The following is a 27,607-nucleotide window of genomic DNA, read 5'->3' on the forward strand; positions in this document are numbered from 1 at the left end:
GGACTCGGGGATGTTGGTTGATGAGAAGCTCAACATGAGCCGGCAGTGTGCGCTCGCAGCCCAGAAAGCCAACCGTATCCTGGGCTGTATCAGAAGGAGCGTGACCAGCAGGTCGAGGGAGGGGATTCTGCCCCTCTGCTCCGCTCTGGTGAGACCCCCCCTGCAGTACTGCGTCCAGTTCTGGGGTCCCCAACGTAAGAAGGACATGGACCTGTTGGAGCGAGTCCGGAGGTGGGCCATGAAGATGATCAGAGGGCTGGAGCACCTCTCCTATGAAGACAGGCTGAGAGAGTTGGGGTTGTTCAGCCTGGAGAAGAGAAGGCTCCGGGGAGACCTTGTAGCAGCCTTTCAGTACTTAAAGGGGGCCTACAGGAAAGATGGAGGAAGACTTCTTACCAGGGTCTGTAGTGATAGGATGAGGGGCAATGGTTTGAAACTGCAGGAGGGTAGATTTAAATTAGATATAAGAAGAAATTCTTTACGATATGGGTGGTGAGACACTGGAACAGGTTGCCCAGAGAAGTTGTGGCTGCCCCATCCCTGGCAGTGTTCAAGGCCAGGTTGGATGGGGCTTTGAGCAACCTGGTCTAGTGGAAGGTGTCCCTGCCCAGGGCAGGGGGGTTGGAACTAGATGGTCTTTAAGGTCCCTTGCAACCCAAACCATTCTATGATGATAATCTAATATTAAAGCAGCATTTGCGAAGAATATAAGAAGGTGCAATTAAAATTCGGTAAATTAAACTTGCCTTTAGTAGCATGACTCTTGGTTTGGCTCATTCAATCAGGTGCAGAACTGAGGTGGCAAGAATTGTCATGCTGTACTTTTCCGCAGACCAGCAACACTGAATCAAGCTTCTGGCAAAATTACTGCTATACAGTAGAGAGCCCTTGCCTGAATATCTTGCTATCCCATTAACAATGTGGAGTGAAACAGATCGATGCATAAGATAACCATACTTCAAGAGAGTGTCCTCTGCTGTGTCAGGTTAATGCAAATACTACCTGAGGAATAGGAAGAAGTGGCAGCGAGTTACTCTTCCTCTTTCAGTTTCAGTGACTTAAAGCAGTTTACAGCCACCTCTTTATGCAGCTTTTTGGAAAAGTGATATCCATAAGAATGGTATGCTAGCCAAGGAATCTTGGCCCTGGAGGACTTGGACCTAGAATTGGAAAAGACTGGACTAGCTTCCCAAATAACAGAAATTGCTCCCACTTCAAACAGTTTACTGTCCTTGACGAAGCTGTAAGCGAAGAGGGAGGAGCCATTAATGCAGGATAGAATATATTGCATTTTGATATGTACATCCATTTATAATCCCATTGCAATGTGGGAAGATATTTCTGTGCATTGACGCAGAGTTTTTCAAGCTTATGTACAACCTCAAGCAAGCAAGCTGTTTCTTACATTTTCAGGAGCTATACTGAGAAGAGCAGATGACGAGTAGATAAGATCAGTTCTCTGAGACCAGCAGGAACTGCCTTTCCTTCATTTATAAAACACTGTAATTACGGGGTTTGGCTTGTCTTGCAGAGGCCAGTAATGTCCTGTAGCCCAGGAGAGACCTAGTGTGTAAAACCAGCGTATTCCCTGAAGTATAAGACTTGCTGTAATTCTAAACCCATTGCATGTGGGTTTTTTTGTTTGCTTTTAGGGAAATTGTGATCCATTATCTACAGGGAAAAATGCTTAGTTTCTAGCCTTCTACTGACGTAACTATTCCGAAATTTGATCACTGACCACAGAGTTCGTTCTTTAATGCCTGGCCACTGTCACTACTGACATGTATCCCATGTATTTTTCCAAGGAGCAGTTATAAAAGAAGGGATCAGTGTGGTGTTCCCCCTTGTACCTTGTGAGCTTTGAAGGCTCACGGCTCTTTGTTGAGTCCTGTAACATACTCTCATTTTCTTTTCTGTGGAAATCAAGGCTTGGGGAAGAGAGGTGGCTCCTGTGTGCCCACATATCCCTTGATATATCTGGGATGCAGCTGGGACACGCATCCAAGTAGGAAACACCGCTGAGTCCGCTGACGTAACCTAAACGACCATGGCTTGGCAGCTCTGTGGCCTCGAGTCTGCTCATGGGCTGCAGTCACGCATGGAGGTAGCAGGCTGTCGCGCAAACCCAGCTCTTCTCTCGTGAAAGCAGCAGTAGCTGTTTGCGGCTCTGGCCGTTCGTGACTGCAGAGGGTGTTCGGCTGCCAGGGGCAGTGGCTTTAAACACTGGTATTCGTTGCTGTATCGGTCGTCAGACCAGGGAGGAGGAGAGTAGTGCACGATGTGGAGCAGCATCTCCAGCTGTGTGTACGTACCTGCTGCTCTTGGCTGTCCTTTGGATCGCTTGTAAGGTGATGGGTAAGACGCTTTGCTGCTTTTTGTTTTACATAGCGTTCCTGAAAGCTTCCCAGAGTCTCAGTCTGCTTCAAGACAACACTAACTGTTTCTCTTCCCCCTCACCTCCTTGAAAATTTAAGTTAGTGCCCTGCAGTGTCTCTTCATAAAGTAACTCACGGCAGTTCTATGTGACGTGTGGATCTTGTTATGAAATAATAGCGAGATTAATACCTTAGCTCTAACTTGCCCAGCTATGATAAAGAAGGTTCTGTGGTGTGGTGTTATTTCAGGAACACTATTCAGTTCAAATATTAATGATCCTGTCTGGTCGTTAATGAAAAGAGAATTGCAACTTTATTTTACGTTCTGAGGGTGAAATATATTCTAAAAGCAGTGGGAGCCTTGCCACTGACTTCAGGAGGGTTAAGAGGGCACCTGGCCTCAGTATCTTCCTTATGTGCTCTATTCCTGCATTTTATATATGCGTATATAAAAACTTCTGCATAACTGTAACAGCAACAAGTTGTTTTATTTTTCAAGAAACATTGCAAAATATACTACTGCAGGGCTAGAATTCAATAGCCAGACTTTAATCTTGACCCATAATTTTTGGCTAAGTTGTATGCTTTAGAAAGCATGTATTTTTTTTCAGTGGACACATAGGGTATTAACTATATTTGTTCTCACATGGGTTGTTGGACTGCTGGAGTTGTCATTTGCAAGATTGCTTGTTTTCTAACCTCTCTTTTTGTTACAGATTCTTCTGTTTCTTTTGTCACAATTGTAAAATAAAAGTGTTTTATAACTACCAATATAGTCATCATTTGTTAAAATCTGTAAAGAATAAAACTGTTCAACTTATTTGAATAATTTTGCAGCTTTTTCTTCTGGCAAAACAGGTTTCTTCCCTGGATACCGTGCAGAAGTGCACTTCTAAGATGCCCAGCATAGCTAGAATTGCGGCACTATCTATCTTCTCTTTGGAGAAGAAACTGTCTGAAATTTTGATACATAAAACTGACCTCAGTGTTGGCATTATTTCAGGCTGACGTGCTAGATGTGTCCTTTATTTTTCTGTATTTAATTGAAAGGGTCACTAGAGAATATAGTAGTCACTAAAACTGCAGGAATAACACAGGCATTTAAAAGATGTGCACAGTAACGCTCCACTGAGAGAGATATCAGTGAGATGCTGCAATAAATGGAACCTGCTGGTACATTTCAAGAAGATGGAATGAATTACCTGGGTTGGATGATGACCAGGGCCTCCCTGCAACTGTATTTCTGTGCTTCAAAAAGTGCCACTGGAAAATTGAAATGGTTCTCATGGCTTCTTTGTCCTGCTTTGAGATCTCTGAAATTCTAGTTACTGCCCCAGCTAAGCTTGGGGGAAACCCCAAGCTTTCTGGAATTATATCTTGTCCATGAAGATATATATTTCTATCTGAATATAGTTTTGATTAATTAATGAAATTTGATAAAAAGAATTATGTAACTGCTGAAAATTATCTGTAAATATTTTTTTTTCAAGTATTTGTCTCAGCGTGTAAATTCAATAGTATGACCTTAGACCCTGCAGTATTTACTGTTGTTAATGTGGGAATTAAAATCTGGTGCTCAGTGATGTTCATGTCTTTCCTTTAGGGAATCCTGATTTTTAGTGTTTTCAAACTCAAAGCAACCATCCTCTTTGAGCTGATTTGTATGCAAGGAAATTAGATGGTATGAATTAAAATGTAAAAACATCATCTTCTAAAATGAAGGTTAAGTAATGAGTGTTTCATTCTGTGATTTATCAACATCACAGATGTTCTTAGTTTTCACAGGTTCTCTTCCATAATTTGGATAGCAGATCATGCTGTTAAGTGTAGTGACAGGGCAAAATTAGGATACTTCTGAAAATGACCAGCATGATGACCGCACAGTGTTACACAGGAATTAAACCACAAATGTTGTTGCTTAGGAAGTTGTGTGATACTTGAAAACTTTTTCTGTATACTAATAACTCAGATTAGTATTGCAGCTTTTCCCCAAGCAAATGCAGTTGTAATAACCTAGAATTTGAACGTTCAGGGAAAGCAAATTAGTCTTCAGGATAGAGAAATAGTTTGTGTGGTGTTCTCGGAGGAGGTAGATTTATGTGAGAATATGAAAAATAGTATTTCTAGTTGAAACCGTGTGCTGTATGGGCTCCAGAATTAACTTGTGTAATATGAAATAGAGGTCAATATTTTCTTTAATAATGTTTTTGAGCAAGTTCTTCACTGTTCAGGATGAACACTTGAGAAGAAATTTGAATAATGCATTGAACAGCTGTAAGCAGAATTGCACCTGAATTGCTGTGTAACTCTCTTCATAGAGTCTGACTGAGAAGCTGCTGAAGAAAGAACAGGACTACACCCAGCTTGAAGAAAAACACAATGAAGTATCTGTGAGTAAGAAGAACGTGCAGGCAAGCTTTCACCAGAAAGACCTGGACTGCCAACAGCTTCAGGCAAAGCTGTCTGCATCTGAAGCCTCGATACAGAGATTACAGACAGAGCTAGGTGAGAAGGGGGAGGCAAGCCAGAAACTTAAAGAAGAGTTGTCCGAAGTAGAGACAAAGTACCAGCACCTCAAGGCAGAATGTAAACAGCTCCAGCAGCAGAGGGAGGAAAAAGAGCAGCATGGCCTGCAACTCCAAAGTGAGCTCAGTCAGGTAAGGTTCCTTAAGCCTCCTAGACCATCCTACCATCCCATTAGGGTTTTTTAACTGTGCATGCATATTTTTCATGCACATGCATCTGCATTTCCTTAAGCTAGCTGGTATTGGAATAAATATAAAGCATTCATCCTAACACTGCAGAGAATGAAGTACAATCACCTCTTCCCCTTAGAGAAGTGAAGAAAAGAACAGGCAGAAAGAAGAAGCTGTGATAAGAGTGCAGAAATCCTTTGGTATTTGTTTGTCTGAATCTTTTTAGTAGGTCCAAACTCTTGTCAGGGACAAATGACGATAGTTGTAGATCCTGTGTCACAATCAAACTTAGCAAGATCTACAGTTATAACCACCTTTGTATGTTTTTATTTCTGGGAAGGCTAATGTAAAATCTGTCTATCTGTAGTATAATTCCCCTTTCTCTGAAAGGGAAAAAGCTTACTAATTCTATTCTGTCCGGAACTTCTTAAAACTATGTTTATAATTTCAGTTTTGAAGATTAAGGCTGAATGAGCATAAACTTTGTAGCTTATTTCTCATGTTCTGATATGACTTTTTTTTGTATGTGAAGAAAAAAGGTTTTAGCTGATCTGAGGCAGGTTTTTTGTCTACTCTTTTTCTCTTACAGTGTTAAATGAACTCTTCTTTCATCCTGCAGTTTTTCCCCTCCCCTTTTTTTGTTGATGCATTCCCTGAAATAAGGGAAGTATTGTCAAACGACAGGGCAAACCAGAATACTGAGTTTCCATGACAAATATGGTAATAGACAAATCCTAAGAAGTCAGCAAGGTTATTTATTCTGGTTCAGTAAGGTAGCTGAAGTTATAATGAATTCAGGTTATGAGAAAAACAAATTCAGGTAGAGTATCAGAAGTAGTTTCACTTCTAGTAGTGATTTTACTACTCTATAAGAAGTTTCGGAAAAGCGAGTCTTCGTTTTACATTAGAACGGAAGAATGCTTGATTTGCTTTAAAATTGAATAGTGAATACAGTAGGGAATACTTAGTGTGAAAAGCAGGGTCATGTGAAGTCTTAATATTGCTTCCTTTTATGTCTCTCCACAAAGACCTTCCCTTTATATTGCTAATAGCTATGAGAACACACAGAGCATATGTCCCCCCACCGTTTACGTATTGTTCTGCTGAGTCCAATGAGTTACGGAAGCAGGACTTCCATACAACATTGAGCATACTGAAATTTGAGGCTGGTTGAACTCTGTTTTATCTAGTGTCTTGGGGAGTAGTGTGTTAAACTGGATAAATATTTGTACATCAGGAATCATGTCCAGTCCTAAGATGGAAAAAATAATCTTTTATTTTTTTGTTAGTGTGACATAATTCATTTTAATCTCTCGCTAAAGCTTTATCATTTTGAAGTGAGCATTTCTCAATTTTCAACCCTTTGTCAAGTCTGAAATAGATTAAGTTGCAGGCTGTGCATGTATAGTTTATCTTGGAAGAACTGTGGCTTGGCAAAACTCCATTTATGTATGTACTACATCCCCAGAATGACTTTCCTTCTCTCATCAGTCTTCTGTCAGGGGGAGGGGAGATAATTATATTAGTTACCTGCTTAGGAATCCTCACTTGGTAAAACTGCCTCAGTCTGCCTAGGCAACATCTATGCAAGTTCAGAAGCACAGCCAAGAGGTTGAGCTGAATTCTGGCTTCAGCCTGAGGAAGGATTTTTGGGTGGGAAAATGAAGGAGGAGGAAGGTGAATAAAGCGTTGCAGAATGAATTCCTATGAAAGGAAATGGAGGCATTGCACATTCTCTGGTGATACCATTGGGAAGGAAGACAGTCTAAGCAAGAAAACCTGAACAAGCTGCTGGATCTCAGGATGTGTTTTAGAATTGTATTGTAAAAGAATAGTGGAGGAAAAAAAAGCCCTTCATACATGGTATAAAGTAAAATTAAAGCCAAGCAAAAACTTCTCTTCCTCTCTCTCCCTTCAAACAAGAGTTTGGTTACTACTGTGAAAAGACTAAATTTCTTGTATTTGTTCACTTAATACCTTGAGGGATTTATCTTTTTATGCATGTAGTCCAATAGTTTATGTTGACACAATGAATGCTGCTTATGAAGGAATATGTATAGCTGTTTAGTCAAACTACATTTTCAAAGAATCCTTGCCATCTTATCAAAATTCAGTTGAACAGATGCATGTCTGGTTGAGTTTGTATATTTTAGAATTTGGGTGATGTCAACAAAGCGATCTTCACAATGGAAGGAAACTTCAATGATAATGTTGGTTCCAGCACAACAATAGGAAGTGGGTAACACAAGAAAATATGGGCTGCTTCAGTCCTGAAGAAATGTTAATTGCTAATAAATACTGTTGTTGAGAAAATTTGAATCTACTTGATTGTCTTGAAAGTCTAAATATTTTTTATGATTTTTGTATTCTGTAACATAGGTTAATCCTGGATTTTATGGTTCTGTTTACTTAAAGTCAGTCTTAAAGTCCTTCAGAAATACTTAACTGTGCCTGTAATAGCAGTGACTTTTGTAAAATGTTGTTTGCTGATTTCCCCCTTTCCAAATATTCTCTCCGAGTATCAACATAACCATGAGCAGTCATAATAGTTATCTTGTTGCACCTTTCTTCATTAGGTTTCTTCCTCCAGCTCTTGTTCGTATTTTCAGTGAGGAGGAAGTATTAATAATTTAGTGGTTCCTGTGGAAAAAGACAAATGTTCTTGATCACTGGAGGAGAGATTATGGTCTCTTTCCTCACCCTGTCCTCCCTCTTCTCTTATGTCTCTCTGAACTGTGCAGTCACAGTTAGCAATCAGCATCTTGGCCATGTGCCGAACAGCTTTTCCTTCACAGTTTTTGTGGTTGTGGACATATAAACAAATAATTTAACTTGGTTTCCTAAGAAAATAAGGCATAGACACATTTGTTTCCCCTGTCTCCATCCCCTGTAACTTTTGCATTGTTTGATAACTTTAGACGAATTTTGACAGATAGCCCAAAGGTCTTCAGTGTTAGGTTCTTCAGTTTTAATTTCTTGTGGAAACAGGCGGCTGGGTAAAGGAGAGAGACTTATGTTCATGCCTCACCCCCTCAATGGCTGGGGGCAAGATTTAGTGTTATAAAACCCACTCTTCCTTTTTCTGTCCTGCTAGGCAGCCAGCTGGTCAACAAGTGGTAGCTTGCAGCGAGCAGCAAAGTTGTGCTGCCTTTTGCCTACGTATTAGGAATTTGAGGAAAGCATGAGAGAGGTTTAGGGATATCGAAGGGAGGACCTGGAGTTAAAAGGTGGGTGGTTCAAGGGTCTTGGACATAAATTCGTAGGGAAGCAACCTTCATTCATCCTGATAGCTGTAGAAAGTTCTTGCTGTGCCGCAAGGCCTGATCCATCCTCTGTTTTTGCCTTGAGTTGAAAGTTCATTTGTGTATCTGTGAACGTGTTCATGTAGAAGCAGGCAGGAGGTAACCCAGGACCTATAGTGACAGTTTCAAATAGAAGAACAGCTGATTTTATAGAGAGCGCTTTTTATAACAGTGAATAGTAAAAGGCTATCCTTGCACTTTGAAGACGGTGCAGTACTGCTTTTGATGACTGAAAAAATGACGAGGCAGGCTTACGTCCAGCTGGAAGAGTGCATGTCCCTACTTACTCTTTGCTCCTAGGAGGTGCTGGACTATAAGCCATGGAAGTTACTGCGTACCCTACGTTGAAGGTTCATCTGTCTCTTCTCCGCAGAGATACATGCCATTGACGCAGCCAGGTCAAGCTAAGAATTATGCTCTTACTAGTCTAGCAATGCAGAACAGTATATTGTGGGAGCCAGCGGGGCAGGTAAAGGCATGGTGCTTCAGCCACTGGATCTGCAGGAGTGAGGGTGTGCGCTGTGCAAGATGAGCATCACTGTTTTACGTGATAGTCCTTATGCCTTTGAAGGATTGCCCTCTTTGTGTTTCTGTTAAATCTCTGTAACTCATATTGAAGGGCTTCTGTAGATAAATGAGGATGTTTCTGAGTCCATCCAACCTACTTTTTTGAGTATTTGTTATGCTTGTGCAGTTGATGCTGTTCTTTAACATGATTTGTTTTTCTGAGGTGTATGATGTACATACATGACTTCAGGAGCTCATGTAGTTGTTTTACTCTGGGTTATGAAAACTTAAGGTAAACACTGCACAAAGCGAGTCTAAAATACAGCGCTGTTGGCTAAAGAATGACTAAAAAAAAGACTTTTTTTTTTTTTTTCCAGTTGCACAGTAAACTTCTCGAAACAGAGCGCCAGCTAGGGGAAGCGCATGGGCGGCTCAAGGAACAGAGGCAGCTCTCTAGCGAGAAACTGATGGACAAAGAGCAGCAGGTCGCTGATCTGCAATTAAAACTTTCTCGTGCTGAAGAGCAGGTAGGGGCTTTTATGCAGACTCTAGTTTGTTCTGGTTCTGATAGTAGCCTGTATATAGACTTGTGGTGATGTTGCAGTTTATAAAGTTTGTCCTTACGGGAATTTCATTTGACTAATACTGTTAAAGTCTTACAGTAAAATTGTCAAAATCTGCCTAAATGCCACTTGCATTACAGATTTTTGTAAGGCTAAATGCTCATCGGATGCATGTACGTTCATGGTGCTTTACAGATGAACAGAAGATGTGCATATTGCGCTTACGAGCTTTGTCTAAGGATCTTAAGAAAAAAAGACTTAGATGCACCTTAGCCTATATGGGTAAAGTTTTGTGTGTAGATATTTTTGTAAGATAAAGCCCTACATGAAGAAAAAGTAAACATGGCACAGCAGGTCATTGATAGTTAAGAACCTGAGTGGGGTGGATGGGCAGAAAACACTTGTTTTAATAATTTTTGTTTGTTTTAATGAGCATCTTGTATATGTTGCTGATTTTCTGCTGCCTGTATGGGGATTGGCCAAATATGTAAGTGGTACGTTGTCAAAGCTTTAAAGCTTTTCTGTAGCTAATTTGCAAAGCCTTGACCAGTATAGAAGTGGAGAGACTGCTAAACTGAAGTTGCTACTAAAACTGCTAATAATAGTAATAATAATGTTGTTTTACAGGTACCTATATTATCAGTCATGTTACACCTTAACAACTGTTGGAAAAAACTTACTAAAAATCTCTTGCGTTTTAGATTTTTGAGAGCTAAAATACATATATGTCTGATAGTTGTTTTATAGTTTTTGCTTGTGATATAGAATCTCACCTATTAATAGTAATGAATGCTTTGGTTAGATTTTGATTCTTTAACTAGCATTACACACTTTTATTTTTATACCAGTTTTCAAATATTAATGTTTAGACTAAAATCTTTTAGCATCAGAATGAACATGGAGCACTATTGGCATACTGACTGGTACTTGTTCACTCATTAGTCTGGTTTGTTTGTTTGTTTTCTGGTTTTGTTTTTTTTCAGCTAAAGGAAAAAGCAGCAAATTCCACAGAATTGCAACATCAATTAGACAAGGCAAAACAGCAGCACCAGGAACAGCAGACACTTCAGCAAAATACTACAGCAAAACTACGAGAAGCCCAGGTAACATAGTTATGTGTCCTAATATGAAAGTGTATTTCAGATTTCATTATTTTAAATATGTTTTCTCTGTAAAAGTGACTTGCATGACTTATACTAGTTTCAATAAAGTAACTTGTAAATCTAGAACAGAATATACAGAAGGTGTTTAATAAATTTATCCAACATTTTATGCATTAGGAATAACTTCTAAGGTCCTTATAATTAAGGAAGCTATTATGCGATTTTCTAGAATGATTTGGAGCAAGTACTACGACAAATTGGAGATAAGGACCAAAAAATTCAAAATCTTGAGGCTTTGCTTCAAAAAAGCAAGGAAAACATCTCTCTGCTAGAAAAAGAAAGAGAGGACTTATATGCAAAAATTCAAGCTGGTGAAGGAGAAACTGCAGTTCTTAACCAGCTGCAAGAGAAAAACCATGCATTACAAATACAGGTAAGAACTCGGAGACTTGTTTCCTTTCTTTCATTCTAATTATTGAATCCTGTTTCCATTTTTTCTATCATCAGATATGACACTAATCTTTTCTGTAGTTTGCTGTTTCTTTGATACTTACTGTAAAGATCTTATTGTAAATTTCACAGGACTCATCTTTTGGTGTCTTCCTTGCTATCAGCATAGGGGAAAGAATTCCTAGACGTTTCCTATGTACATATGTGTCCTGCTTTCAGCTGGGATAGAGTTAATTTTCTTTCTAGTAGGTGGTATAGTGTTGTGTTTTGGGTTCAGTATGAGAAGAATGTTGATAACACACCGATGTGTTCAGTTTTGGCTGAGTAGTGTTTAGACCAAGTCAAGGATTTTTCAGCTTCTCATGCCCAGCCAGCAGGAAGGCTGGAGGGGCACAAGAAGCTGGGAGGGGACACAGCCAGGACAGCTGACCCCAACTGGCCAAAGGGGTATTCCATACCATGTGATGTCATGCCCAGTATATAAACTGGGGGGGAGTTGGCCTGTGGGCTGGATCGCTGCTCAGGAACTAACTGGGCATTTGTCGGTGAGTGGTGAGCAATTGCATTGTGCATCACTTGTTTTGTATATTCCAATCCTTTTATTATTATTGTCATTTTATTATTGTTGTTGTTGTCATTATTAGTTTCTTCTTCCTTTCTGTTCTACTAAACTGTTCTTATCTCAACTCACCAGTTTTACCTTTTTTTTTTCCCAATTCTCTCCCCCATCCCACTGAGTGAGGGGGAGGTGAATGAGCAGCTGCCTGGTACTTAGTTGCTGGCTGGGGTTAAACCACAACAATATGCTAGTAATATGTACTTACAAATAATTTTTGGATACATATACATGTTTGTTTTTCTTATTTTAAAAAGAGGCTTAATTCCCACTTTCAACACCAAAATTTAGTTTAGTCTGCATCTGTTGTCCCCTTAGTATTTTGGTTTTATTACAATAGGGCCAAATTGATGATTCCCTTTTGCTTACATTTTCCACTGGTAACCTATTTAAATTGTGGTATTGTGTACAATATATCTTTACTGTAATAGTTCAGAAAAAGCAATGTGATAGTGTTGAGTCTCCAGAGCCATGATAAGACATGCTAAAATTTAAAAGATACATGACTTCCTTGGACATGCTTTTCCAGCTTTCTCTTCTCCTTACCTCCTTTCACTGCAGGTAACTCAGCTGACAGAGAAGCTGAAGAATCAGTCAGAAAGTCATAAACAAGCCCAAGAGAATTTGCATGAGCAAGTGCAGGAGCAAAAGGCACATCTAAGAGCTGCTCAAGACCGTGTGCTTTCCCTGGAAGCAAACATCACTGAACTAACCAGCCAGCTAAATGAAAGTAAAGAGAAAGTATCACAACTTGATGTACAGGTAAAGGAACTCTATACTGTCTGGTGATGCTAAATCCTGCTTGTGATTTCTGTATTCTCTCCAGAGAATGTACAAAGCAATTGAGGAAAAATTGCATGTTTCTACTAGCAGATCAATAAAGTAGAATAAGGCAGATAAAACTGAGGAAAATGTAAGTGCATTCAGAATAGCAATAGATAGCAAGTGTTGGTTTTTTTGTTGGTTTTTTTTGTCTCTATTGGGTTTTTCTGGTTTTTGTTTGTTTGTTTGTTTGTTTTGGTTTGGTTTTTTTTTTTTAATTTAAAACCCCCCAAGTTCACAACTGAGTTGGGAGAATCTGTCCTCAAGCACCTCTTGCTGTATTTGTAATGATTAGCCATCCAAACCCCTGCTGAGTGTTTTGGAAGGAAGGGAGGCTGTTCCCTAACAGGCAGGTAGGAGCAGAGAAAGATAGTATGCATGTGGAAGCATATTTTTGTTGTTTCTTATTCTTTTTGCTTTTAAAAATTTTGGAGGGTCTTAAATGTGCGTATAGTCTGAGGTTATCAATGTATACATGGGTGTGAATGCAGTAAGTATATCCCATTGTTCCTTGTTAGTAAGTAAAAATATTTTCCTAGAGTAGATGGTGAGTGGGACTGGTGGTTTGTTCTGGGGTTTTTTTTTGTTTTGTCTTTTTTTCAGCTCAAAGTAAGAACTCACTTTGGCTTAAAATCCTGATATTTGTCTAAACCTTGAAAATCTTTCTTTCTTTTTTTTTTTTTTTTTTTTTTTTTTACACTAGCACATGAAAGCTACTGATGTTACTATTAAACTTACTGATGAGTATAAAAAAATTTAAAATGAGTTACGGTAAAATAGATGTTTTAGCGAAATACAACTTGTCTTTCAGGTAAAAGCAAAGACTGAATTGCTACTTTCAGCAGAAGCATCGAAAGCTGCTCAAAGAGCGGATCTTCAGAATCATCTGGACACTGCCCAGCACGCACTGCAAGATAAGCAACAGGTTATAAGCAACATATAAACATAAAGTTTGTGTGTTACCTAAAAAACTACTTAAAAACCTAAGAATAGTCTGTTTACAAACTAAACAAACGTGAATACGCATTTAGAAATTGTGACTTAGGATATTTTAACCATATGATATGTATTCAGTTCTTTTTGCTGTAATCTGGACCAGATATATTTTGCAGTGTAAAGAATTTACTTGAAAATCTACTCCTTCCTGTACAATTATGGTTCAGAATCTAAGCTGTCCTATTGGGCTATAATTGAATTTTTACCTGTATATTATGAAGAAAAGATTGTAGAATGCACTGCCTAAAAGTGAAAACTCTTAACTGTTATTGCAGATTCAGATAAATTCAGAATCAGATGCCTGAACTCAGAAATAATTATCTGTGTGCCAACTGACACAAAAAACCAAAAGGCTGTTGTTAAAATTGCATGTTTTAATGTGTGTTAATCCTAGTGAAGCATTCCACTGGCTGCTGAATCAAATATTTGCATTGTTAGAATCGGTGCTGCTGTGGTCTTCATGGAAACATCCAGCAGATGCTAACATAGCACCATTTTTTAGCGTGGCAACGTAATTAATTGCTGTAAACAGAAGACCTCTTTTTGCAACTGTTAAATAATTGATTAATAATTAAATAAATCAGCTTGGTTGGAGAGCAGTGAGCTTTGATGTAGATGTCATCATAGTGGTTACTAGGTGAATGTGTTCATGTCTCTTGCAGAAATTACATTGTTTTGTGTTGAACAAAATGGTTTGAAATCATCTCTGGTATGTGGAGAACTGACTGTTTCCATGGTATTGGCTTTCCTCTTCAGTGGTGCTTGATTTCATGAAGACAGCAAAAAATTTCTCTGAGGTTTTGTAGTGTTACTTTCTAGTTAATGTTGTGCGAACTGCAGGATCTAGTGTATTTATTATCTACAATTCCTCTTTCATTTATAACTTAAAATACCTTTGTTAAGATTTAGCCCACAGCCTGTAATGTTTGAGAGGAATATTGAGGCTTCAAAAGAAATTTCATCAGTTTAACAGAGAGAATTTTTGCACATGTTTGTTTCCCCTCTCAATTTCCTGTCCCTCAGAATAAAAAAGAAACATTATTTTCCTTTTTAATTTGAACATGTTACATCATTTAAAGCATATATGACATTAGTCATTTTTGGAATTTATTTAAAAACTAACAACCTTGTATTTTTATTTTACCTCAGGAGTTAAATAAGGTCAGCGTTCAGTTGGATCAGGTTACAGCTAAGCTAAATGACAAGCAGGAATACTGTGCTCAGCTGGAAGCCAATCTTAAAGAGTACAAGGAGAAACATCTTTATTTAGAACAGAAAACTGAAGAGCTAGAAGGACAGCTTAAGGTTTGTATTGAATTCGGTATCTGAGCTTACAGAAACTGATGTTCTCTGCTGTTTGGTAGTATGTGATAAAAGCTGTGCTCAAATTATGGGGGAAGGATTTGTAGGTTTTCTTTTTTCACTAGTGTTTCCTGATCCACCATTTAATCCTATTCTCCTCTTCTTCCATGCTAGCACATCACACTAAGAAGCTGGGCTTAGGACATTGCCACTATACTGTCATTTTCCTGTATGTGTGCTTCTGCCAACCTCTGTGCTACCTGGAAAGTGTTATGAGACGAATACATCCCAAAATTAGAGTCTTCAAGTTCAAGCTTATACACTTTACAAGTGGTAGCAGGGAGTACGTGTTACATTGGTTAGCCCAAGTTAACACTACCTGTCTGGTTTAATTTGTTTCTAAAGCCTTCCAGTAGGCTTCTACAGAGGCTTTTTATCAAGATTTATTTATCAGTATTTTTCCTCTAACTTGATCTTCAGTTTTGCATTCCAGTTCTGGAATCAGTTTTTCTTTTACAGCGCACATAATTCTGGCAGGTTTGCAGAACCTTTTGGTGTTTTGAGATACTAGTATTTTCAGTTAAGGATATGAATGAGTCCTAATGCTTGAGAGCTTTTAAATTTGGGCTTTAACCTTTGTTCAGTATTTTTTTAAAATTCTTGGTAGTCAAAATTCACAATATATAAAAGCATATGATACAGGGATCTCAGGAGCAATGCAGAATTGGTTTTGCAGTGTTGTCTGTCTGTTTTGAGGGAGATTAGCAGTATATATGCTCAAGACTGAGTTAAGTGGTTTTCCTAGCTTATGTGGACTATAGAAGAGAAGGAAGATTGTTTTCCCCATATGAAATTTTAAATCCAATGCTATTAAAAAATAATGCTGTCATACATTTGCATTGTCAGCATAATTATTTTGTGCTTCCATCTCTCTTCTTCTGCACACTGTTTTTTTCTCTGCCCACTTTGATTTGTGCTTTTATTTTTCATCCTTTTGCTAAAGTTTCACAAGTAACCAACAGACACAAATGCTTGGGAGGAATACAGTGCTTGCTTGCACAAGATTTTACGAGGTTCCTGGTAGCTGAAGTGTGAAACTGAGCAGGGTTGTTGATGCTGTCAACAGGAATGTAATTCTGTGTAAAATCTTGGCGTCATCACCATTCTTTGGGATTATTCCAGTTGAATGCATGGTATTTAAAAAAAATAGAAAGAAAAAATAGAAAACAAAAAGCCCTTGGGAATTTTCTTGGAGAAACTTGGCCATTTTGTTTTATGGCCACTGCGTGAAAGCAGAAGTGCCTGTAAAACAGTCAGTGTGTTGAAGAGTCTAAGCAGTGCCCATTTGCTGAAGACTCCTGTGTTCTTTATACTCCATGTAAATGAACAAATACCTTTGGGAAAAAAAAAACCCCAAAACCTCTTCCAGGCGAGCACAGGGTTTCTTCACAGCTGTAGTTCATGTCTTTGTTTTTGTTATAAAGAATGGCAGAGTTCTTGGGATATGTAAATCAGCAGTCATTTGAAACTGCTGAAACTACTTGATGGTGGCTGAGAACCCAGCACCAAAGCTGAGCACTGTGTATGGCCTTTTTTTGTATAGGTGTTTTCGATAAGCTCTTTAAAGATTCTGCTTTTAATCTATTATTTTGCAGTAAAATGGCTGCTTGGTCTTTAATTTAAAGATGATTTCAGAATGTTTTACCAAAATAGTTTGGTTCTGGAGGAGCAAGAGATTTGCAGGAACTCAATAATGAAAGATAAATAGCAAACTAATGAAATAGGGAGGTGATGCCTGAGAATTGTGACTGCTTTCTACAGTAAAGACTTTCTACAGTAAATGCTACTCACAGACTAGATGACTTCTGCTTTCTATTACTGTTTTTATTTTGTTGGTTGTGTTCTGATGGCTCTAACTTTTTATTTTTCTCTCTCAGAAACTTGAAGCTGACATTCTTGACGCTAAAGCAAGCAAAGAACAAGCTCTTCAGGAGTTACAGCAGCAGCGACAGCAATCTACAGAATTAGACCTCCGAACAGCAGAACTGAGTAAACAACTTGAAGCAGCAAGAGAAGCGTATGCATTTCCTTTGTTACAGTACTTTTCAAAGTCAGACATAAAACCAGAGTGCCTTGGACTAGAGTTGAGATTTTGCTGTTCTCTCCTGTGGTTTCTTAAAATCGTAGATAATTGATGTGTTCCCTCTGCTCTGAGAACTGAGTTTTATCCCACCTGTTTTCTTTCACTCTATATGCCAAGCAGACTCCATCTGCCATGTTGTCTCATGTGAATCACTGACTGCTGTGATTCAATACATTTCTTCAATTTATTCACTGTGCTTGTTGTCAGCTAAATATCTGAACAGTTTGATGTACTGAGGTCCATCTTTAAATATCCATAGCTCTGCAACTTTTTTCAAAGACTAATTTGCAATTTATGCATAAGCAGCAAAGGGGTAGTTTCTGTACATTATAGTTGAGGAAGAAAAATCCATCTCAAAATAGTTTTTAGAGTTGCTGACATATCTTCATTGGAGAGACAAAATGCCCGTGCTCTGGATGAAAAAGCTATGCTTTGAAGTAGTTCTACAGTTAATATATGAAATAATAGAGGTATTTAATGATACAAAAGAACCTGTGAAGAATAATAATTAAAAAAAAAAAAATTCTCTTTGTATTTGCAGGATGTCTAATGCTAAATTGGATTTGCAGAAGAAATCTGAGGCCCTTGAACAAGCGAAACAGCAAATTTCAAAGCAAGAGGAGGAGAAGGCCAGCCTGAAACAAAACCTTGAGAAATCAAATCAAGATACAAGTAAACAACTCAAGGAATTAGACTGTAAAATGCAAGCAGCAACATCAGAGCTCCAACAAGTGAAATTAGAGAAGGATACTCTATTAAAGGACCTTACAGCTACCAAAGACAAGCTCTCAAAAAGTTCTGAATCCTTCAAAAAAAAAAAGGAGGAATTAGAAAAAGAAATACAAAAAGGAAAAGCTGCTGTGGCAGAAATGGTTAGTGGTTTCTTTCGTTAGACATTAAGTTTGGTGTATTTACAGTCTGATAAAATGACTTTGCTTTCTGTCTGAAAGCAGCGTACACGCAATGACAATGCATGGAAATTAATTGCCTTAAGGAGAAACAAATTTTGATTTTTAGTAGCTCATACATGTGTCCTACCTTAAATTTTGTCCGGATGTTTACAGTAGTAAACATCAATCGTATCACACAACAGGATCCCTTTTTCTTGCTGCATGCCTTTAATATGGTGAAGAAACTAAGTGGAGACAATTGGTGAAACAGTTTGATGGGAAATGTCCCCCTTTTTAAAAATACATCAGCCTTCTTATAACAGCACAAAGTTATAAACCCTTCGCTAAAGTGCCACCGTATTGAAGAAGATGTTATTTTTCTGAGGCCATTTTAGTTTCCTTTCTGGAGTCTTTGTACATAGAACCTTTCTGTGCACTTGTCTGGGCATGCTGGAAGGCTGCGTACTGCAGGCAGAGAAACATTTGTCTGTTGTTTGGGGAGATGCCTAGCTTAAGGTATTATCAGAGTACTAGAATTATTTGAGTTTCAGAAAGGTCTCATGAGTGGCGGTGTAACAACAAGTGCTTGGTCACCAGAGCAGCCTATTATGGTAAAGAAAGTGAACTCTTACGAGCCTTAAAATACACCTTTTTCTTCCCACTTTTGCTTTGTTGGTGATACGAATGGGCACTATATGAATACATGTTTTATAGATTTTCTTGTACAGTTGTTCTGACGCCCATGCCTCAGACATGGTAGGGGTGTCTTTCTCGTTCCTTTCTCATCTTACATATCACCATTTCCCAGAACCCGGTCAGAGGTGCTTTTATTCCGATCTAAAAAAAATTCTGCTCCTAGTTAAAAATAACATTTTTTCCTTTACTCTTTCACCTTTTTAAGATAAGCCTTTTTGTTTGCTTTACTTAGTTACTGCTGTTTAAATATTTGTTTCTGCTAAAAACTTGAAGGATTTTCTCCCCAATTTAGACTTAAAGATAGGAGTCCAGATTCTGCTTCTAATTCTGTAGTCATTTGGAGGCTTACCACTGTCTTAAGTGCATAGTATTTGGGCTTAAAATGTAATTGTATTTGCATACAAGTCCCCCAAATGTACTTGCTCATGAGTTTTAGAACATCAAGAAATTTTGGATCCTGAGGAGTGTGATGAGCCTACTGCTTCCCACAAGAAGGAGAAGGGCTGCCAACAGCAGGTTCGAACAGGGAGACTGTCCCTAATCAGAAAAACTCTTTGGCACAGGGCTGCATTTCTTAGTACAGGGTATCAGCTGTGTTCAGATTTACCACTGTTAAAGTTTTGAGAAGTTTTGAGCTGGAAATATGTCTGCAACTGAGAAGGAAAGCTTTTTCACTGAGAAGGAAAGCATTATTTTTCAAGGCTTTGTAGATCCTGCAAAAATACCGGGTACCTGGTCTTAGAAGCTCACAGGAATATTTCCTTGTCTTATGTTTTTTAGGAAAAATCTTGTCAAGAAGCAAAACACCAGCTCCAGCTACAAACAGAGTCTGTAGCTAAAGAGAGGAATGAATTGAAAAACTCACTGGAAAAAAAGGAGGGGGTAAGCTGTCCGCTTAGTTTCAAAAATCTAGAAACCAATAACAATGAATGTTTAAAAGGTTTGTTTTCAGTTTCATGTGCTGGGACTGATGAGAGATAAAGAGGATGCAGTTCTCAAATTGTAATCTACCTGGGGCACTAAGGTCTTACTAAAAGGTGATATAAGTTGTGGATATAAGGAAATAAGGTGATACTAAAAATTTCCTAGATGTTAATATGAAGCTTTAAAATACAAGTTTTAATCCTAACTTCTGTGCCTCACATACCTTAGGGGATTTTAGCCCTTCAGGTTTTTTCATTAGTGAAACAGTTACTTGATATTACCATGTCCTCATTTTTTTTCATACAATAAAAGTTGTTATCTCATATCCTTAGATCTGTTTCAGTCTCAGACTTAATCAGTACGTTCTCTGTGTGGTTGACAGGATATTTTTCAGATATCCTTGAAGGATTTAGTTGCTTTTGCAGACTTGTGTTAAGTCACTTAGCTGTGACTGCATAAGGACCAAATGCACTTCTTTTTTAAAGATGAGCATTCAGGCTGCAAAATCCTGTAGTCCAGTTGGCAGCCTGAAGGCCAAATCCGCTTTTGTGGATTTCTTTACCCAACCTGTCAGCTGTTTCCTAAAGGAATCAGAAGAGGTACGATCAGTGGACACAGTTTGATGGGCTGTGATGGACTCTTACTGCCTGGAAGAGGGTTTGTGGATGTGGAGGTGCGATGGCGATTGCTCTGTGACTGCTACTGCTGCTCTCCTGGCTACTCTCTCGTTCAGCAGAAGCACTATGGTCCTCTGTGGCAAGGGCAGGAGGATGAGTTTGGTATCTGCTGCAGTCAGCAGCAGGAGAGCCCAGACCACTGCTGGCTTGAGAAGAGTTGCCTACTCTTAATTTTGAATGGTGAAAAAAGACTGCAGTTGCTCTAAGGTGTAGGAAATTGGGAATAACAGATGATTTTAATGTGTTACTGTAGCTCTCAAAATCTACTTGCCAGTGTTCAGTCAGCTAGCTCTGAAGCAGAAGGTAGCAGCAGCGACACTGTGGGATGGTCTGGTTCTATGTTCAGGAAATAACAGTACCATGCTTGGAAACTGTTTCCTGCAAATAATCTGCAACTCTTTGTAAAAATGTAAGAGTGGGCATACTGGATTGTAAGAAAGGTATAGCTTAGCATCTGGTCTCTGGCAGAGGAAAACAGATGCCTAGAGAAAAGTAGAGTAGGGCAAAGCTTTCAGGTTCCTACAATCAGGGGATTCTCCCCAACTTCTAGCAGTCTTTTGGGAGCTGATTTCCTAAAGCTGTATCTTCAGCTTTAACAGCTTTGACTAGTTTTTAATCTGTGAAGTTGTCTGTTTGCTTTTTGAACTATGTAATTTGTCATCCACACAGTTCAATAGGCAGTTTCACACACTACAGCATGTACAAATAGTGATTTAAATTAAAATTATATACAGTTATTTAATATTTTTGAATATAGATTTCTAAGCAGTTGTCGATAGAACTTGATTCAGCACGAGCACAAGTACTGGAAATTCAGGGTCTTCTGAAGGAGAAAGAAAAAAGTGAGCAACATCTCCAGGGAAAGCTGAGAGAGTTAAAGGAATCTTTTGAGCAGAAGAAAAAACATAGTGAGACACTGCAAGCTGAATTAAAAACTGCCCTTTTAGAAAAGGTAAGACTGGCCTCTCTTACTCCTTTAAGAAAACTAATGTAAATTTCTCTGATAAACGCGGCAGCTTTTATGTCAATAACTTTGTGATAAACAGCTGTTTGCTGTAGTCTAGTTGGAAATGATAAGGTCAGGATGTGGAAACAAGGTCTTCAGATGCTGTTGGAGACAGAAACAACATCAACAACAACAATAATAAAGTAAAAAGAACCAGTGCTGAAATATGAATTCTGTAGGAATTGAGTTTCAATAAAGTGATAAAAATGGCTAGATTGTGTTTATTTTGCTTCAGGAGCATGCTATGAGGCAAGAGCTGCCATTTTCTTGTAAAGCAGTAGAATTTTGTGAGAGTAGTTTAGACAAACCCCACAGTGTTTTGGAACGTTCATGGCAGCTTTAAACCAAGTCTTCTCTTATTATACCAAAAGAATTTATCTGAGTGACAGTATGAAACTCATAAACCATAATGGAAAGAGTTCAGATGTCTTACAACATTAGGGAATGTTGTGTTCTGTGCCATGCACTGTTAAATGTTGCTCCAGCTTTGGCTGCCCTATGCTACGTGATCATATTTGTGCTTTAGACAGTCTGTGGAAACTTGGAAACATTATTTAGATTTTTAATGTTTGGTCTTAATGTGTTTCACTTAGTCTTTTGACATGAATTAAATTTTGTTGTTAACTTTAAAACTAAATATTAAATGTAAAATCACAAACATCAGATTACCGAACTGCTATTTTGTAAGTGGAAAAAAAAAATCTTGTCTTGCAGTAGAAATGCAGTTTATTGAAATGTTTAAGCTTACTTTACTGTCTCTAACTTTGACTGAAACTTCCTATGCTTATGTTTCAGGCAGAACTGGAGAATAAACTGCAACAGCAGTCTATTTTGTCAGCACAGGAGCTTAAAGCAGAGAAAGTCAAGCTAGCAGACTTACAGAAGACCCATGAAAAACATAAGGAAAACATGGAGAAGCTGCAGCTGGACCTTTATGGGAAAGAGTCTGAGCTGCTGGCAACTAGGCAAGACCTTAAGGTACTTACAGTCATTTTAATGTTATATGTGATTCAGTAGATACAAACAGATCTTGAAGTAGATATACAGATTTTGAAGACCAAGAAGCAGTGCAAGAACTGTATAGGCAGAAAAAAGCTCTTCTGCTATATATAGAATTTAGTGCTGTTCAATCCCTTCCTCTGGGACAAAGGATATCTTGAAACTAATTTAAAGCCAAGGGTATTTGCCAGTTTACCTGAAATACCCTTGCATTTGTGCAGCAGCAAAGTGAAAGGTGATTTATTTTTGTGTTATTGTAAGAGTTAATTTTTTGTGTTGCTTTTCCTTGTTATATATTGTAGCTTTCAATGACTTTAAACAGCATAGCTGTTTAGGGCAAAGTCTGCCAGCATGTGAGTAACCGCTATCTTCTAGATGATTGAACTAGAATTTTAGTTGTCAGTCTTTTCCCGTGTCCTTGCCCTTTCTGCTTCTTCCCGGCTGACTGTGGACGTTCAGAGATGTCAAACTAATAGAAACAGTAGGTTTAGAGTCCTGCCTGGAATACAAGTGTCCAAACTTAGTCCTTGAAGTTTTTGCTATTCCTAAGCTGAATTTATCTGATTTATCTGGCATTAGGGTGTAGTGCCTTCAAAGAGGTATTGCTGGGAGTCGAGTCAGTTAGCAAAGGTGCTTTTTGTGCTTTCGGCCCCCCTCCTTCATGTCAGTGCTAAGCCAATGCTCCAGTTAGTCCCAGGACATGCTGTGCTGCAGATACTGGCTGTCTGCTGGCAAGATGTGTAGCTTTGGCACTTCTCACTTCAGACGAATCCCACTGCAGCTTTGTCTGTGTCTGACGCTGTTGTTCTAGGCTCTTCTGAAGTTTATGGAGAGAAATAGGCACTTGGGGAGGACAGATCGTCTGATCTGGTTTAGATGTCAGCTTCTCTTTGCTTCGGGATGTATAAAGGGAGCCTTTTGTGACTGCTTAGATGTCATCGCTCCCTTTCACCTGTCCCAGTGGAGCCTTTCAGTCCCACCACTGAAATCGTTAAAGGTCTTGTGGCTGTTTCAGGTAGGCCCATGTGAGTTGTGGAGCCCTGGCCAAACTCCAGGTTTGGGTTATTTTAAGAAAAAGACAAATAGCTCCTTTACGTACAGGCCATTGGAGTTTTATTAATCTTACTCCTCCTCCGTAGCATTAGATTACCTGCCACATTTCCCTGCAGGTTACAGAAGCTTTTCTTTCAGTGCAGCTTCGTTGAATCAGTGTGTTAAATTGTGAAGAAATTCCACATGGTTAACAAGCAATGGTGGTTTAAAGATACTCTTTTTTACAGTTAGTTACTATAGCACACATACCTCTGTGAGTTAATTTCCTGCAATGCATTTAGGTCAACATTTGGTAATGCAATGACCTGTAAAAGCATTGGATGTGCTCGGTAACTGGGATTTTTGGTATAGTTTTCATTTAAGTACTGCTTGGTGCAAAAAATAGCTCTGAAGAAGTATTATTAAACCAGCCTGATGACTTCTAGTTCTGGCAAGTATAAAATAGGATGGTATGCGTCTCACATGCTTTGAAACTTGAATGGGGATGGTAGCAAGAAAGAGAGAGAACATCCATGCAAAAAGGTAAAATAAGGTGATGGCAACAGGAAAACAAGATTTTCAAGATGAGAAGTCAGGTAACTTGATTTATTGTGTAAGTCTCAGTGGAGCCTAGAGAGCCTGAGGAAGATTGGGGTCCTCAGTACTGATGCGATATAGAACTTGGAGGCTGTTTGCTTGATTTTAAAAAGATTTCTAAAAACATATATTAATTGGAGTTAGTGAAGTCTGCTTGCCACCACATTTTTCTGTAAAATGTAGAAGAGGGAAAAGGTGGGGAGCCGATCTTCATTCATGGATGTGCTGCCTCATTGCAATGTTGACCTAAAGAAGCAGTGATAACTTGTCTTACAAGACTGCAAAGGAAAAAGCACATTCAGAAAGCCTCAGCGTGATAATGTTGGTCTTGAGAGCTGAATATCAAAATGCCACTCACGTCAGAAGAACTTTATGGTAGAGTTTCACAGTCCAATTCAAAGTCAGTTGTCTGGCTTGTTTTGCTTTGGGCAAGTTACTTAAAAAAAAAAAATGGATAGTTTGAGCCAGAGCTATGGCTTTTGATTAAAATTTGGAACCGAAGCTGGTGGGTGGGCTGGGGTTCAGACTGGTCTTAGTCTTATTAGTAGGCAGTAGTAGAAGTTTTTAAAATGCGTATGTGTGGTGAGCTTGGGTGTCTTTCGGTGCAGGATTTTTAGTGGAGATATGAACTCCCTACACAGCTGTGTTGAGCCAGCACGGTTTGAAGCCCAGCATTGTCCGGGACAGGCATGGCCAGGCTGTATCGAGAGATCCTTAGCAGTGCTGGGTTTTCTTTAGTTAAAAACACTACGAGGGAAAACTTAAATATTCTCCCGTGGTGTAGCACCATGCCATTGGTGAGGCCAAGGTCTCAGGCGTGGGGACAGACGGTACAGTGTATGGGTGACGTGAGTAGGGTGGTAGGTCTGGTTCTTGGGGGGGTGGCAGGAGCTGGGCTGTACACCGAGCACCATCTGCTGGCATCTGCTCAGAATATCACTGCTGGGATGGCTGGGTGTGATTGAAAAGTAAATGTATGCCTCAGTGAAGTTTTGCAGTTGGAGATACAGCACTGCGTGAGGGAGAGCAGCAGGGCGGGCAGCCGCTCTCTGGAGTGCCAGCAGCATGGCTGCACCCTGGTTTCTGGTTCCCTAAGAGAAGATCCGAGCTATGTAGCTATATCCAGATGCGAACTTTGAAGCTGTTAAGTCTTGCAGAGGAAAAGCGAGAAGTGTTGTAACAAAATCAGAAGTGAGAATGTAGTTATAATTTTATGGGTACTGTTTGCTGCAAATTTACTTTGGTTTAAAAATGCACAGTCTATAACAGTAACTACACTCATACATTTTTGTCTCTGTGACTGGAAAAAGAAATTGGGTAGGATTTGAGTGCTTGTTGGAAAAGCTATGGTTTTTGATAAAAAAAGAATACATAGATAATAAAGAATACTACTAAATATTTTTTGTATATATATGCACATATATATAAATATATGTGTGTATATGCATATATGTATAATATATAAATATCTTTTGTATATGCACGCACAAAATTTTTTTTTTTTTTGTGGAAAAGGCATATAGAAGCATTAATGAAAATGCAGAACTGTTATTTTTGCCTTGATTTTGAGTTAGTGCAAACATACTTTGTGTGAATCCTGCTCTCCTGAGCTCTGCCAAGTATCCTTCAGTCTTGGCATTTGTGCTTTTTGTAGTCAGTCCTGGTTTCCTCTGTGTTCTCAAAAGAATGTTTCTTTGCCGCCAATATTGGCATCGCTGTCAGTGTATCTTCAGCGGACGTTCTGGGACAATATTCGTGCTGCCAAACCTCAGGTCTGTACGTCAGGAGCCAAAGTTGCCTACAGTCAGTCTAACCCTTCTTCTTAGGAAGTGAAGAGAGATCAGGTTAGCATCTGTGAATAATTTCATGTCTCTCCTTGTGGACTGGGATCAGGGAGCACGCAGACTAAAACACTCATTTGTGCACCTCACTTAGGTGGAATGAATCCAGGTCTTATCACCCAGCTAGGACCAGTTCTGGTGTTGGCACTATTATTTGTACTGCAACGGCCCAAGTTGTAGTGAATCAGACTGTGCTATCTTATCTTTTTATTTATTTAAACTCTGTACCTGTCATCCTAGCATCTGTTTTTATTTAAAAAAATAAGTACAGATTGGCTTCTTTTGTTCTGTACCTTTTCCTCGCATTCAGTTTGTCTGTCATCCTAAAGAGCAATCTCATGACTGAGGGTACCTTGTTGGGAGAATACCTGTCATATTCTGGGAGCAATGGCAAAACTGAATGGTAATTAAATAAGGTAAATGCCATCAGATGTTTTGAGAGGTGATTTTATGTTAAAGATGTGAGCTCCTCAGCAGTCCAAAAGAATCGGGCTGAATTACGGTCTCAGTGGAGACTGGGACAGGAGCAAGGATAATAACTGGAATGTTTAACCATGTGCCAGAAGATTTCTGCTCATTTCCAAAGGATGCTGTGAGAGACTTTTGAGCAAAGCAGAAAGGAAGGCATAAATAGATAGAAGGTTGATTTACTGTTAAAATTATATTGAATGGTTTCCCAGTTAAGCTAGGTAGCATCATTAATCACAGCACAATTAAGAGGCACTTATATATGTAAGCTATAGTATGCTAAATTGTATGCAAAATTCCAAGTCTCTTATATAACAAACTACTGAATTATAGAAATATTTGTGCATAATACAGTGCAGAGTAGGCTGAATACTGGCTCCCCTTATAAGAACGTTTACATTGTCTTAGCCTAGGTATAGACACAATGAGATAACCTGTCCAGTGGACACTTTGGGGGGCGGGGGGGGTTGAGAGAGGAGTATCCCCTACGCGAGGCTTTTAATTTGGGTGTCACTATCCACTTCATCAAATTTCATCATCCTGTGCTAACAAATTGGATGTAACCACATTTCTTCTACTGGACACAAATTTGAATAAAAGCTGTGGCTTCATTATGTTTCTCTCTAAAACTGCAGAGACTATTGGGTTTTCCCATGAAAATGTTATATGATGATGCTGCACTTCCCATCCTTTCTTATTGTTAGGAAAATACGGTACTCCACTGCCCACAGTAGAGCAGAGGGGGATAATTTTGCTTTCTGAAAGACCCACACTGCTGAAAGCTTGAAATTGCAAAAGCACCTCCTATTTTGCTTAAAAAAATTTCTGAGTTAACACCTTGTGAAGTGTTAAACTCTAATAGCTCAAAAAGCAAATAAAATAATTTGTCTGCAAATTAATTTCAGAAGCCAGTGTGAGCTTTCTGAGAGCCACTGGAGTTGTTGAAAATGCTATTGAATCAGCTGTGTTCCATCATTGGTGTTTCAAACTGAGTCTGACTGAGGCAAAATCCGTCAGATATTCCAAGGGAGGTTTAGGAGGCATTAGAAATCAATTTGTTTTTAAATCAAAACAGGAGTGGCTAAAGCATATGCATAATTAAGTGCAGTCAAAGTTGTGCTTATTGTTCCTTTTAAAATCACTAACCTTCAACAAGAGGTTTGATTAGGATTTAAGTAAGAGCTTCAAAAAGAATTTAGTTTATCTTGAAAGAATTTAAATACTTACTGGTGCACTAAAGGTAATAAACTTACTACTACTACTAAATCTCCTCACCTCATGTTCTGTATCTTAGCATCAAAAATTTTCATAGAATACGAATATTTTGGAGGAGTGGAGGATGAGTTTTGTATTTTTCTTTTTCATTGGTTCTTTGTGAAAGAACATCCTTCTAAGTGGAGCTAGTCCTTGCCTAAGCCGAAGGCTTTTAAAAAAATAACCTCCAGAATACTAACTCAGGAAGAACCCCAAAGTTTGACTTTGCTGTGAGCAAACAGAATGAGCCTTGGGTGCAAATTTTAGGTTGTTTCTTGGGTTTTTGTGACCTGTTGTAGAAAGATAAATCTGGGTTCTTTTTCTAGGTAATGAGGAGAGTTGGAGACA

General features: G+C 38.8%; 1 protein-coding gene across 6 annotated transcripts in view; it reads left to right on the forward strand.

Moving 5' to 3' along the window:
* Positions 1-27,607, forward strand: part of EEA1 (early endosome antigen 1) — a 76,971-nt gene that overhangs the window by 36,787 nt on the left and 12,577 nt on the right. For all 6 annotated transcript variants that reach the window (XM_052774238.1, XM_052774236.1, XM_052774237.1 and 3 more), the window contains 12 exons: positions 4,694-5,032; positions 9,258-9,407; positions 10,427-10,546; positions 10,776-10,979; positions 12,174-12,374; positions 13,246-13,359; positions 14,580-14,735; positions 16,670-16,809; positions 17,417-17,747; positions 19,242-19,343; positions 20,820-21,014; positions 21,864-22,046. In XM_052774238.1, coding sequence (XP_052630198.1) covers positions 4,694-5,032; positions 9,258-9,407; positions 10,427-10,546; positions 10,776-10,979; positions 12,174-12,374; positions 13,246-13,359; positions 14,580-14,735; positions 16,670-16,809; positions 17,417-17,747; positions 19,242-19,343; positions 20,820-21,014; positions 21,864-22,046 — 2,235 coding nt within the window. The remainder of the gene's footprint in view (positions 1-4,693; positions 5,033-9,257; positions 9,408-10,426; positions 10,547-10,775; positions 10,980-12,173; positions 12,375-13,245; positions 13,360-14,579; positions 14,736-16,669; positions 16,810-17,416; positions 17,748-19,241; positions 19,344-20,819; positions 21,015-21,863; positions 22,047-27,607) is intronic.

The sequence above is a fragment of the Harpia harpyja genome, chromosome 23 (assembly GCF_026419915.1).
Source record: "Harpia harpyja isolate bHarHar1 chromosome 23, bHarHar1 primary haplotype, whole genome shotgun sequence".
Taxonomy (NCBI): Eukaryota; Metazoa; Chordata; class Aves; order Accipitriformes; family Accipitridae; genus Harpia; species Harpia harpyja.